This window comes from Leucoraja erinacea, chromosome 31 (assembly GCF_028641065.1).
Source record: "Leucoraja erinacea ecotype New England chromosome 31, Leri_hhj_1, whole genome shotgun sequence".
NCBI lineage: Eukaryota > Metazoa > Chordata > Chondrichthyes > Rajiformes > Rajidae > Leucoraja > Leucoraja erinaceus.
Genome location: NC_073407.1, coordinates 10,815,945 through 10,830,543, shown reverse-complemented (window position 1 = coordinate 10,830,543; position 14,599 = coordinate 10,815,945). Strand labels below are relative to the sequence as shown.

At 39.3% G+C, this 14,599-nt stretch overlaps 1 protein-coding gene across 9 annotated transcripts in view; it reads left to right on the top strand.

The window, feature by feature from the left end:
- znf618 (zinc finger protein 618) overlaps positions 1–14,599 on the top strand; it is an 88,852-nt gene that overhangs the window by 40,521 nt on the left and 33,732 nt on the right. For 3 of the 9 annotated variants that reach the window (XM_055659920.1, XM_055659921.1, XM_055659919.1), the window contains exon 2: positions 13,494–13,776. The exons of 5 other annotated variants lie outside the window; for them this stretch is intronic. In XM_055659920.1, the coding sequence (XP_055515895.1) occupies positions 13,569–13,776 (208 nt within the window). In that variant the 5' untranslated portion in view covers positions 13,494–13,568. Of the gene's footprint in view, positions 1–13,493; positions 13,777–14,599 lie in introns of those variants that run through there. One more of the 9 variants, XM_055659922.1, reaches the window with a different exon arrangement.

Here is a 14,599-nt window from a genome sequence, read left to right as displayed (position 1 = left end):
CCAAGCAAGTGAGCTATTGCACTTTGGAACATCGAATGTAATGGAAATGTATACAATTAATTGGAAAGACCTTTAACAGCATTGATATTCAGAGGGATCTTGGGGCTCAAGTCCTTTGCTCTCTAAAAGTGGCAGCACAAGTAGATAGCGCCAGGGGTTGTGGTTGAAGCAGACATGATATTAGTATTTAGTTTTAGATAGGCACGAGGATGTACTGGAAATGGAGGGATAGGAATTACGTGCAAACAGAGGAGATTAACTTGGCACAGGCATGTTAGGCATGGGCATTATGTGGTGAAGGTCCTGCACTACTGTTCTATGCATAATGTTGCCAAGGTTCAAAGGATGAAAGGATAAAATTGGAAGCTCGGAGCCATAGAGCTCTGCAGCATGGAAACAGGACCTTCAGCCCAACTTGTCCATACTGACTAAATTCCTTAGCTGATCTAGTCCCACGCCTACGCTTGGGCCATATCCTTCCAACCCTTTCCCATCAATGAATTTGTTTGTGTCTTTTATGTGTCATAAATGTACCAGCCTCAACTACAGTGCCCTCCATAATGTCTGGGACAAAGACCCATGATTTATTTATTTGCTTCTGTACTCCACAATTGGAGATTTGTAATAGAAAACATCACATGTGGTTAAAGTGCACATTGTCAGATTTTTATACATTTTGGTTTCACCATGCAGAAATTACAGCAGTGTTTCTACATTGTCCCCCTATTTCAGGCACCATTTTGAGACACAGCAATGTCATGTAAATTAAAGTAATTGTTTAGTATTTTGTTGCATATCCTTTGTATGCAATGACTGCTTGAAGTCTGCGATTCATGAACATCACCAGTTGCTGGGTGGCTTCTCTGGTGATGTTTCGCCAGCCCTGTAGGGAAGCCATCTTTAGCTTATGCTTGTTTTGGGGCTAGTCCCCTTCAGTTTTCATTTCAGCATATAAACGTCATGCTCAATTGGGTTCAGATTGGCTGATTGACGTGGCCACTCAAGAGTTGACCATTTTTTTAGCTTTCGAAAAACTCCTTTGTTGCTTTAGCAGTATGTCTGGGATCATTGTCCTGCTGTCGAATGAGCTGCCAACCAATCAGTTTTGTGGCATTTGTTTGAACTTGAGCAGGATGTGTCTGTACACTTCAGAATTCATTATGCTACTATCATCAATGAAGAAAAGTGAGCCAGTACCTTCTGCAGCCATACATGCCCAGACCATAACACCCCTACCACCGTGTTTCACAGAAAAGGTGGTATGCTTTGGATCTTGGACAGTTCCTTCTCTCCTCCATACTTTGCTCTTGTCACCACTCTGATATAAGTCAATCTTTGTCTCATCTGTCCGCAAGATCTTTTTCCAGAACTGTGGTTGCTCTGTTAAGTACTTCTTGGCAAACTGTAACCTGTCGTTCCTATTTTTGCGGCTAACCAATATTGGCAGGGGTGCTGAGGAAGAGGATTTCTTGGAATGTATGCGGGATAGTTATCTAAATCAATATGTAGAGGAACCAACGAGAGAGCAGGCTATTTTAGACTGGGTATTGAGTAATGAGGAAGGGTTAGTTAGCAATCTTGTTGTACGTGCCCCCTTGGACAAGAGTGACCATAATATGGTTGAGTTCTTCATTAGGATGGAGAGTGACATTGTTAATTCAGAAACAATGGTTCTGAACTTAAAAAAAGGTAACTTTGAGGGTATGAGACGTGAATTGGCCAAGATTGACTGGCAATTAATTCTAAAAGGGTTGACGGTGGATATGCAATGGAAGACAATTAAAAACTGCATGGATGAACTACAAAAATTGTTCATCCCAGTTTGGCAAAAGAATAAATCAGGGAAGGTAGTGCATCCATGGATAACAAGGGAAATCAGGGATAGTATCAAAGCGAAGGATGATGCGTACAAATTAGCCAGAAAATGCAGCACACCAGAGGACTGGGAGAACTTCAGAGACCAGCAGAGGAGGACAAAGGGCTTAATTAGGAAAGGAAAAATAGATTATGAAAGAAAACTGGCAGGGAACATAAAAACTGACTGCAAAAGTTTTTATAGATATGTGAAAAGAAAGAGATTAGTTAAAACAAATGTAGGTCCCTTGCAGTCAGAAACAGGTGATTTGATCATGGGAAACAAGGATATGGCGGACCAATTGAATAACTACTTTGGTTCCGTCTTCACTAAGGAAGACATAAATAATATGCCGGAAATAGCAGGGGACCGTGGGTCAAAGGAGTTGGAGGAATTGAGTGCAATCCAGGTTAGTCGGGAAGTGGTGTTGGGTAAATTGAATGGATTAAAGGCCGATAAATCCCCAGGGCCAGATAGGCTGCTTCCCAGAGTACTTAAGGAAGTAGCTCCAGAAATAGTGGATGTATTAGTAATAATCTTTCAAAACTCTTTAGATTCTGGAGTAGTTCCTGAGGATTGGAGGGTAGCAAACGTAACCCCACTTTTTAAGAAGGGAGGGAGAGAGAAAACGGGGAATTCCAGACCAGTTAGTCTAACATCGGTAGTGGGGAAACTGCTAGATTCAGTTATTAAAGATGGGATAGCAGCACATTTGGAAAGTGGTGAAATCATTGGACAAAGTCAGCATGGATTTACGAAAGGTAAATCATGTCTGACGAATCTTATAGAATTTTTCGAGCATGTAACTAGTAGCGTGGATAGGGGAGAACCAGTGGATGTGGTGTATCTGGACTTCCAGAAGGCTTCTGACAAGGTCCCACATAAGAGATTAATATACAAACTTAAAGCACACGACATTGGGGGTTCAGTATTGATGTGGATAGAGAACTGGCTGGCAAACAGGAAGCAAAGAGTAGGAGTAAACGGGTCCTTTTCACAATGGCAGGCAGTGACTAGTGGGGTACCGCAAGGCTCAGTGCTGGGACCCCAGCTGTGAGGAGGATGCTAGGAGACTGCAAGGTGACTTGGATAAGCTGGGTGAGTGGGCAAATGTTTGGCAGATGCAGTATAATGTGGATAAATGTGAGGTTATCCATTTTGGTGGCAAAAACAGGAAAGCAGACTATTATCTAAATGGTGGCCGATTAGGAAAAAGGAGATGCAGCGAGACCTGGGTGTCATGGTACACCAGTCATCGAAAGTAGGCATGCAGGTGCAGCAGGCAGTGACGAAAGCGAATGGTATGTTAGCTTTCATAGCAAAAGGATTTGAGTATAGGAGCAGGAAGGTTCTACTGCAGTTGTACAGGGTCTTGGTGAGACCACACCTGGAGTATATGTATGTATAAACACATCTATGTATAAACACATCTGTAATTTCTACATGGTGAAACCAAAATGTATAAAAATACCCTTTAATAAAATCTGACAATGTGCACTTTAACCACATGTGATGTTTTCCATTACAAATCTCAAATTGTTGAGTACAGAGGCAAATAAATAAATGATGGGTCTTTGTCCCAAACATTGTGGAGGGCACTGTATTTCTCGCAGCTCATCTTATATATGCACCACAGTCTGTGAAAAAGATACGTATCTGGCCCCTTAAATCTTTCCTTTGCTTTTAGACTCTCCTAGCCTGCAGAAAAGACTGATTATTCAAGTTATCTATGGCTGACATGATTTTAACATCGTCAAATCTAAATAGCACACTTTCCAGTTTATTGACATCCTTGCCATAGCCGGATGAGCAAAACTGTGTACAGTACTCCAAATATGGCCTTACCAATGTCTGATACGGTTGTCACGTGGCATCCCAATTCCTGTACTCAATAACCTAACTGATATAGGCAAGCATGGCAAATGCCGCCCTGTTTTCTATTTGTGCCGCCACTTTCAAGGAACTACATACCTGCACCACTCGATCTCTATTCTAAAACATAATATGCAATACCTTGCCTTTATCTGAATTAATCTGCAATGCTGGAGTTGTGCTCCTGATTTCTAATGTTTGCCTGACCCACTGAGTTACTCCAGCACTTTGTGTTTATCTAATGTTTGTATGGTTACCAAAATACCTTGTATTCTGGTCTGGCTAAAGAAAGTGGCAAAAATAGGAAAAATATTGTCTTGCTGTTATGCCCATATCTTTATTTTCATGGAAGCGTTCACGTTTACCTATAGAATTTTGATGTTTTTAATGCTTTGCTATAAAATTATATTAATCAATAGTTACTGTGCACATTAATGCAAGCTGTTTAAAATGGGCATTGTTGTATATTTGTTGGCATAAAGACAGCATTTAAGTTTAAGTACCTCATTTTGGAAATCAACAAGTGTGACCTTTCAATTTGTCATTATTACTGGTGGCTTGTCAAGTGTTTTTACAAGCCACCATTATTGTGCTTTGCAGCAGCCTTTCTGGTGCTCTAATTATTTAGTTTTTGGGTGTATCCTGTATTTTTGCACTGTTGAGATATTAATTTAGAAAGACCATAAAATCTAGTGCAGCAGTTCAGCATAAGGTTAGAGATGGAGATAATTATCTAGCAAGTAACAGCTGGATTTTGTTTGGGCAAAGTTTTTTCCACTATAATTTATTTTTGCTCACGTTGTAATAATGGAAACTGCTGATGTAAGGTTGTCATTCTGCAATTTGATCCTTCATGGCTGATACTAGAACCTTTCTCAAATCTTCAGTCAAAGTAGCTGAAGGTTGTTTGCTCCAGCAAGTCTCCTTCTGAGCATTTCACTTCTGAGCGTTGCACAAGAAGGGTTGGCTCTATAGCTATATGACATGTATTGGAAATGCCTGTCCATCATATTGCCATAATCATTTTCTTCGTGACATGCAAAGAAATTTGAAATACTTGGAATGTATAACTAGACTGGAAATAACAAACTGAGGATCAGAATGTCGGCACCCTTTTAAAATAACCTTACTAATTATTTTTTTTAAACGGAGCCAGTATTTTGATTGAAGAACCTAAATTCTGGTTAAACTCTGTCTGAACTTGTTCAATGCTTGCATAGCTATAGCTGAGCTTCATGGGGCTTGAGGGATACTGCTTCATTTGATGTTGGAAATAAGGCACAATGCCACTGACATTAAACTAAGGATTATCTCTTACAAGAACCAAAGCTGTAGATGTTCTGCGACACACACGGAACTGCAAGTTTGAAAGCAAAATATAGATTTGACATGGAAATATTAAGATAAAAATTTTGAAACAATTTATTTTTACCAGTATTACATCAAATAATCATGAGTGTGTGCATGCGTTACTTTGCAACATTTGAGCCTTGTCAATGAGGGGTGGTGTGTGGAATGTCTTACCTTGCATGCTTTCTGTTCCTAAGACTAAAAAGCAGTCGCATGCATGAAGAATTTTTGAGCGGCTTGTTTTAGAAGTGTTAGTGACACGTTCAGTGGGGTGCTGTGAAGCCAGTCGTCACAGCACACACCAAGGGTCTTAGCATTTGCATTTGAATTTAATTGACCAGGCTAAGATTATAGGCAATTGCAAAAATGTTCTAAGATTTGATTTTTCTGTTTTGACCAAAGCCTTAAAAAGACAAACACTGCTCCATCATTCTGTAGGATCAAGACTGATCCTTGGTATCGACTGTATCTTCCCTCCCTATTTCCCATAATCTCTCATTTTGTTACGGTCTAAAAATCTGTCTGTTGAATTTATTCAACAGCTAAAAAACATTCCTTTAAAATATTCTTTAGAATGAAGGTATTTCACTTTGTCTTAAATGGTCTTATTCCAAGATTGCCTATTGTATTCCCACGGTCTGAAGGAGCTATTTGTCAAGCTGGAGGGGACTTGGCGGATTAGGCAGGAAATAAATTGGCAGACAATGTTTTGATTTGGGACTTTTCAGACTGAAGTGAGGAGAAAATTGAAAAGGAGAGGTGATGGGGTAAAACCTGGCAAAGGATAGATGAATTGGGGGAGGGGGGGTGTATTTTTCAAGCTCTCCTTCCATGGAGTTGTTCTGATAGACAATTCTTTCATCCTAGAAATCAGTGCATTCCCTCTAAGGCAAGTATATTGTAATCAAGGCGACTAAAAATGTCCATGGTTTTCTTGACTGGAAGAGTCAGTGAAGAGTACTTCATCATCATCTTAGTCATCACAACATAAGAATAAATTTTAGTCCTGGACTAGAGTTTTCTGTCAATTCAATGCCAGCATTTGAGCTGTGAGAAAGGCAGATAAATAAAAGAAATCTGTTCAAAATTTGTATTGTTTTGTAAGAAATATTGCTGGTTTAAATTGAAGCAGGTTTCTAATTATCTGACATCTATGAAGAAGTGATCCTTGCATGATTGCTGTTGTAATCCATTCTAATGGTGACATGCATAAACAATTTGTGACATTGGTAGGGATGCTACTATTAAGCAGACTGCTGGCTCCCCAAATCTCTTGCAGCATTGTGGGACTAAGATTTTTCAACAAAATTCAGGAGTTATGGGGAGAAGGCAGGAGAATGGGGTTAGGAGGGAGAGATAGATCAACCATGATTCAATGGAGGAATAGACTCAATGGGTCGAATGGCCTCATTCCACTCCTATCACTTATTTAATTACATTTTCAATGAAGAAATGTTGCCTGGAAATTTGAACATGTAAAGACATTTTTGTTGGCTTTCAGATAAATGACAAGAAAGGTGAAATATCTTTGAGGCTGAGTATTGAACTAAATTTAGAGAAATAACAATTGAAACAAATAAAATCTCTAAAAGCATGTTACATGTCTCAGAGTTGCACTAAATTATATTGGAGAATTTGTCGTTTTCTTTTTGAAGGTGGATTTCATGACATTTAGGAAATCAAAGGCAATAACGATTGTCTTAGTTTTAATACTAAAGCTCATGCATGTTTTATACATTTACTGCCATGTTAATTTAGTTCTGCAAATTAAATCACTGGTCCAAAACGTATTATCAATAATTTTATAATATTAGGAAGAAAACTGGCATGTATGGTACGAATGTGTGAACTGTTTATTCAACATTAGCTTGACACTAGGTACTGCACCTTAACTAATAATTTATTTGCTTAAACAACAACTCTGGCTAGTGTCTAAATAATCAAGGCTGTTAATCGAGTGTGATACCAAGGGAGCAATGAATCACAGAATTGTCCCCTGGGGATGCTAACATTGAACAAATGACATTAAACAAGAATATTCCATGCCGTATTTTGGTTCTTCCTCAGTTTTGAATATCTTTCAATTGCTCAAAAAAGTAATTACATTGTTGTTTATGATACTGTTAGCAAGCTGGCTGCTGCATTTCATTTTAAGATAGCATTGATCACATTCAAAAATAATTCGCTGCTTATATGGTTTTTAGGATGTCTGGAAACCATGATTTAAATTTTTTTTAAATGCAAGCTTTTTTCCTAAGGTGACTTTATAGAATGGCCATTAATTTTTCCGTGATGCACAATATTTTTGGATGCTGTGATGTGCTTTAAAATATCCATTATACTTGGAAAATTGGCTTGAAAAATTATTCTGCTGATTAGATAATTTGAGTTGACAGTTTCTCTATGCAATATGCTTCTCTCCGGTAAGCTTCTATTTTTAAGTGCAGGTTTTCACATGCCTTGTTTATATTAATGTATTAACATATAAATATCTATTGGAATGAACACTATCGGGATTTTTTTTTAAATCTAGAATACTTCAAACACAGTGCCAGCATTTTTCTCAACAATATACTCAACATATCAGGCAGTATTTAAAAATGGAACCAGAGATGGTAATAGTCATGCAGCATGGAAACAGGCCTTTCAGCCCAACTAGCTCATGCTGGCCAAACCTGCCCCATCTACAATAGTCCCACCTGCCTGCACTTGATCCATAACCCTCTAAACCAATCCCATCCATGTACTTATCCAAATGTCTCTTAAACGTAACAATAATACCTGCCTCAGCGACCGCCTCTGGCAGCTTGTTCCATATACCACATGCGTTAACAAAATAAATTACCTCTGTTTCCTTTTTAATCTTTCCCTCCTCACCTTAAACCTATGCCTCTTGTTCTCAATTCCCCTACTCTGGGCAAAAGACTTTGCATTTATCCGATCTATTCCTCTTTTGATCTTGTACACCTCCATAATATTACCCCATATTCCCCTGCGCTCCAAGGAATAACATTAACATTACTATAGCTCAGGCCCTCGAGTCCTGGCAACATCCTCATATATCTTCTCTGCACCCATTACAGTTTGACAACATTTTTCCTATAACATGGTGACCAAAACTGACCACAAACTCTAAATATGGCCTTGCCCAATGTCTTATACCACAGTAATGACCTCCAAGCTTCTTTTTTAATTTATTTTTTTATTTTATTAGACGTTAATACAGTACAGTGGAACCTAATTTTAGGTGCCAACTATGTCATACCGTAATCCATTCTATGTACAACCTCTAGTTTTATGTTTTGAGAAGGAAGTAAGCAAGACAAGAAAAAAAAAACGATAGAAAGGGGAAAAAGAGGAAAAATAGATGGTAGAGAATAGAAAAATGTGAAGTGTGTATATATAAAAAAGAAAAAGAAAAAGTGGAAAGTAGAAATAGGAGAGAAGGCCCCTTAAAAGAGAAATTTTCAAATCTTTATTTGGAGATGTAGATCTATCCATGGCATGAACTGAAATCAGCAATCTTTACGGTACCGCTGCATCACATGATTCCAAAAAGTCGATGAAAGGAGACCAACTCCTTAAGAATTGGTCATATTTATCTATTAGTCGGAGTCTCATTTCTTCAAGGCGTGCTATGTCCATCATATTCCTAATCCACATTTTAACAGTTGGTATGGTTGTATTTTTCCAAAATTTAAGTATCAATTTCTTTCCAATTATTAACCCATAATTTAAAAAAAATTTTGGTCTTTATTTAAATTGATATCTTCTACTATTATTCCAAATATAATCCATTCCGTTTTAGGTTCTATTCTTGACTTGAAAAGCTTTGTAAATATATCAAATATATCGCTCCAAAATGTATTCAACTTTGTACATCCTACAAATGAATGTGTTATATTAACATTTTGAAACAAACATTTATCGCATCTGGGAGAGACGTTTGGATAAAATTTATTCAACCTCGTTTTTGAATAATATAGTCTATGTAATAATTTGAATTGAATTAAATTATGTCTTGCATTAATAGAACAATTATGTGTGTTCATCAGATACTTTTCCCATCTATCCTTCGAGATCTTTATCATTAGCTCATGTTCCCAATCTTCTCTTAGTGCTTCTGTTGAGGGTAATTCTCTATTTAATATATTATTATAAAAGTATGATATTAGTTTTTGTGAATCAGCCTTAATATTCATTGCTTCTTCTAAAGGGTCTAAAAATATAGTTTGAAATCTATGTGTATATTTCTTCATAAAGTCACATATCTGTATATATTTAAAATATTGATTATCCTTCAGTTTAAATTTTAATTTTAAATGTTGAAATGATAACAGTTTGCCCAATTCATACATATCCCCTACTTTCCTAATCCCCAGTCTATCCCATTCTTGATATGTTTTGTCGATGAGAGATGGTTTGAATGCGGGGTTGTTCAATAGTGGGGTTAGTACTGATAGATTATTTAATTTCAAGGATACTTTTATTTGTTTCCAAATTCTTATTGTATTGTGAATAATTGGGTTCTTCTTATATATCATACTATTCAATTTTATCGGTGAGAGCAAGATCGTTCCTATATCGTGCAGATAGCACTCCTCTTTCTCCATTCTTATCCACTCCAACTGCTGAGTGGAACTATCCAACCAGTACATTATGTTCTTAATATGCACTGCCCAGTAGTAATACATAAAGTTAGGTAATGATAAACCCCCAACTTCTTTAGGTTTACACAAATGCTTTCGTTGAGTTCTGTGTGCTCTGTAATCCCATATAAAATTAGTGATAGTGGAATCTAGTTTTTTGAAAAAGTATTTTGGAATATATATTGGGATCGCTTGAAACAAATATATTAATTGTGGTAAGAAAGTCATTTTTATAGCGTTAATTCTACCTATCAATGAGAGCGGGAGCATTTCCCAAAATTTAATCATATCATTCAGTTTATTTAATAGTGGCATAAAATTGGCACTAAATAATGATTTGTGTCTTCTCGTAATTTGAATACCCATATACTTGAATTTTTCTGTTGCAATTTTGAAGGGGAATTTTAGTAAGTGTCTCGAATCCTGTGGTTTTAAAGACATCATTTCGCTTTTATTCCAATTTATTCTATATCCTGAAAAAGAGCCAAATTCCTCAATTAGTGTTAATAAGGTGGGTATATTCGTTTGTGTATTAGTAATATATAAAAGGATATCATCAGCGCATAATGAAATTTTATTCTTTGAGTCCTTAGTGTTATATCCGTGAATATCCGGGTGATTTCTAATCCTTTCGGCCGGCGGTTCTATCATAAGGGCAAATAGCAATGGTGATAAGGCACAACCTTGCCTATTACCCCTTGATAAGTAAGATTTTGGAGATAGCATGTTGTTAGTTAATATTCTTGCCGTAGGTCTATCGTAAAGTAGTTTAACCCATCTAATAAAATTCTCTCCCGTATTACATTTTTAGAGTACCTTGTATAAATACTGCCATTCTACCTGATCAATTGCCTCCTCTGCATCCAGCGTAACAACTGAAATATCTTCATTGTCCTCATTGTGAGAGTACATTATATTGAAAAGCCTCAAATTATTAAATGATTGTCTTTTGGGTATAAATCCCGTTTGATCCGTATTTATTAAATTGGTAATATAATGATTCAGTCTTCTAGCTAGAATCTTTGCTAACATTTTCTGATCGGCATTTAGAAGTGAAATAGCTCTATAAGAACCCGGTTCATCTAAATCTTTATCTTTTTTTGGTATAAGCGTTATTGTTGCTTCTGCTAGGGTTTCTGGTAGTTTATTTTCGGTATAAGCCTGCATGTATAAATTGAATAATCTTGGTACAATTGACTCCTGAAATCTTTTATAAAATTCATTACTAAAACCATGTGGTCCTGGGGTCTTCCAATTTTTCAGTGAGTTTATTATTTGTTTTATTTCTTCACTAGTAATCCGTGCTCCTAATTGCTCTTGTTCTAAACTATCCAATTTTGGGAGATTGCAATGCTGCCCTCTGGAAGGCGCTATAGGTGCATCAAATCCAGGACAAACAGACTCCGGAATAGTTGCTTTCCGAGAATTATATACCATATTCAAATTCATGCACTGAACACCGCCCAACACGGCAAACCCCCCATCTCCCTTATTAATATTTTGTTTTTTTTTCCTTTGGCAGTGTTATGCAGAACGAGCAGCTTTCAGTTTCCTGTACATGTATAGTGACAATAAATGGCATATCTATATCTAGAAACTCACCCTTATCCGATTTAATTTTAGTGACCTCCAAGCTTCTATACTCAATACTTTGAAGGCTAATGTTCTGAAAGCCTCCTTGATCACATTACTTACTTGCAATGTCACTTTTAAGGAACAACTAGACCAAGTGCGGACCCGTTAGGTCCCATTCCCCCAACGCAATATTCCACCAAACTGCGCTTGGGTGGCAGAAATTGTTAAAGTTAATAACTTCGTGTTTATTATTTCTATTACCTCACCATCTCTCTTCCAACCTCTATCCTCCTCCATTCTTCCTCATCCCTCAACACTCCCTCCTCCTCCTCTTCACCCTCCCTCTTATTTCTCTTCCTCCCCTCCCCCACTCCTTCCCTCTCCTTTCCCGTACCCTGAGTCACTACCTCCCTGGCTCCATAACAACTCTCTCTCCTCCCTACCACCCTCTTATCCCTCTATCCCTCTCTCCCACCTCACCTACTCCTCACCTCCCCCATTGCCTTCCGCTCCCTCTAACCCCCATTCCCTACATCTCCCACTCCCCCCCCCCCTACATCTCCCCCCCCCCCCCCTTCCCCCACTCTCCTTCCGCACCTCCCCCACTTTCCCCTCTCCATCCTTACCGCCTCAATCCACCCCCACTCTCCCCATCGTGTACTGTTTTGGCGGGGTTTGGGGATATCACACCCACGCAAGCATGCGTGCATATAGACAAACAAGATCAGAGTTTTAGTAGACCAACTGGGACCCATTCGGCCCCGCCCCCCAATGCGGGGGGGGGGGGGGGGGTAGGGGGGGTCACGGGAGGGCTGGTCCCCGAACGCGGCAGTCGGCGTTTCCCGGAGCCAATGAATGGACTCAACTTTTGGGTTGGCGTCGGCGCTCCCTTGAGCCAATCATCCTTCCCACATGGGGGGGGGGGGGGGGGGGGGGGTAAAAATCTCACTCTCTCCTTACTCCCCTTGAAGCTGCTGATCCCATTGTCTCTCTGTTACCTCTCCCTCCCTCTCATTTTCCCTACCCTCAGTCACTCCCTCACCTTTCCTCTTTCGCACTCCCCCACTAAAGACAATGTTTAAATAATATTTCTACTCCTCCTATCCCCCACTGTCAACCCTCATAGCATGTGCATTGGCAGCAGAGATCACATTGTGATGTCATTTTTGGTTGTCGGAATGTTCACGGCTGCGTGTGCCTGAGATCCCATTGTGATTGGACGACGGTGAGATGCCATTGTGACATCATCACTGGAAGCTGCTAGAAAGGTCTCCCACTCACAGGCAGTTATTTTCAAAGTTGGCTTTTTTAGAACTTTAAATATCAATAACGTGAAATATAACTTGATACTAACAACCACAGGAAATAGCCAAGTAAGATTCTGCAAAAAATGTTCACACTATTGTGTACCGTTTTGGCGTAGTACCTTCATCTCTCAGACGGACAGACAGACAAACATACAAGACGAGACTTATAATAGTATACTTGGTCAAGTAGGACCTGTTGGGTCCCGTCCCCTCAACACGCGATTGCGGCGTCACACACACACGCACACAGACACACACACCCCTCCCCTGATATATTAATATTATTCATTCGCTCCTTTTACCTCATTCCACGCTTTATCCACTCATGCATAGACCCCAACTGAGCAGGTTGCGGCTAGGGAGGGATGGGGGTAGAGAGAGAGGGAAGAGACAGGGGGAGGGTAGAGACAAGGAGAGGGGAGCTTGCTGCCTTTTGGAGCTGGGGTTTCCTGGTGTCCGCTATTTTTTGGAGCTAGGGTTTTTGATTTGCGGCGTCCTTTGAATAATCCGGGGGTGACGTCACTCGAAGCGTGGGGGGTGGGGAGGGGGGGGGTGGGGGAGGAGGGTGTGTGTGTGTGGGGGGGGGGGGCTCGTTTTGGTGCGGGGAGGACGGGCTCGTCATGGTGACCGCCGCCTCCCGTGAACACAGCCCCCCCGCCTGCGGAACACAGCCCCCGCCCACACAGATAACGTTGAAAAAGTGCACTGTCTCTCAGTCAAGTGAATAAACTAATTAAATGCTAATAGCTTTCTAACCTGACTAAAACTACATGTGGTGGAATATAAAAAATTAAGCAATTTACTTTGTATATTGATTTATCACTAAAATATAAAATTAGCTAGGGAAACAAATATAGACATTAATGTATATTTTTCCCCTAACAGAATTTGAAAGGATTGTTGCAGTGACTCCATCTGATTCTGACAAATTTTAAGAAGTGCTGGATAAACGGCAACACAATGAGTTCCCGTGATGCAGCAATAAAGACTGAAAAAAGAGATGAGAGTGAAGTGAATGCTGAGTTGTGGCACGATGAATCCAAAGATCACAAGAGCAACAATAACGTTAATGAAAACGCACGTGAGGTAGCGGAGATCTGTGTTGTGATTGGTGAGGATGGGGCTCAACGCTGTTCTGAGCAGGATCAACCCAATAGTCAATCCAGTGGTAAATATTAACATACAAGTCTACTTTATATCTATCTTCAATCCTGTTCTGTGCCTAACTTCTGTACAGCATCATAGGTCATGTAGGATGAATAGCCCTTTCATTTTAGATTTGGTGTAATTCTGCATTTGTTTTCTTATGTAGAATCTTATCTCAAAGTGCTTCGCAGAAGACTATCAAACAGATTTTTGACACCATGTAAGGAGATAATAGAGCAGATGGCAAGAAGCATTGAGCCTTGGCAGCTAAAAGCATATTTGCTAATGGAGCAGCAATTAACTTTGAAGATGATGGAGATTAAAGTGTTGCTGGGTTGAGTAAAATTAGTGGGGAAAGAGGCAGCCCATGGAGCAGTTTAAGAGCCAGCATGAGGATTCTGCAGTCACGGCATTGCTTAACCAAGTAGCAGACATGGGGGAGATAAGTTTGTTTCCTGTGCTCCAGTGGAAAATCTTTTAGCAATCACAGGGAAAATTCCAATGCAAACCATAAGAAGGGTCTTGACCTGAAATGTCACCCATCCCTTTTCTCCAGAGATGCTGCCTGTCCCGTTGAGTTACTCCAACATTTTGTGTCTACCATAAGAAGACTATGGTTTTGAGCGTATAATTTAGCTAAAGGCAAGATTTAAAGCTTTGGTTGGCAATACCATTTCAGTTGATCATTCAATCTAAAGGAAGTCAACATTAAATAGGAAAACAGCATCATTTATTTCCCTCCGCTCAGCCAAAGACTCTGATAATTTTCATACTTTAGACTTTATTCAGTGGTTATACAGTCCTCCATAAGGTTTGGGACAAAGACCCATCATTTATTTATTTGC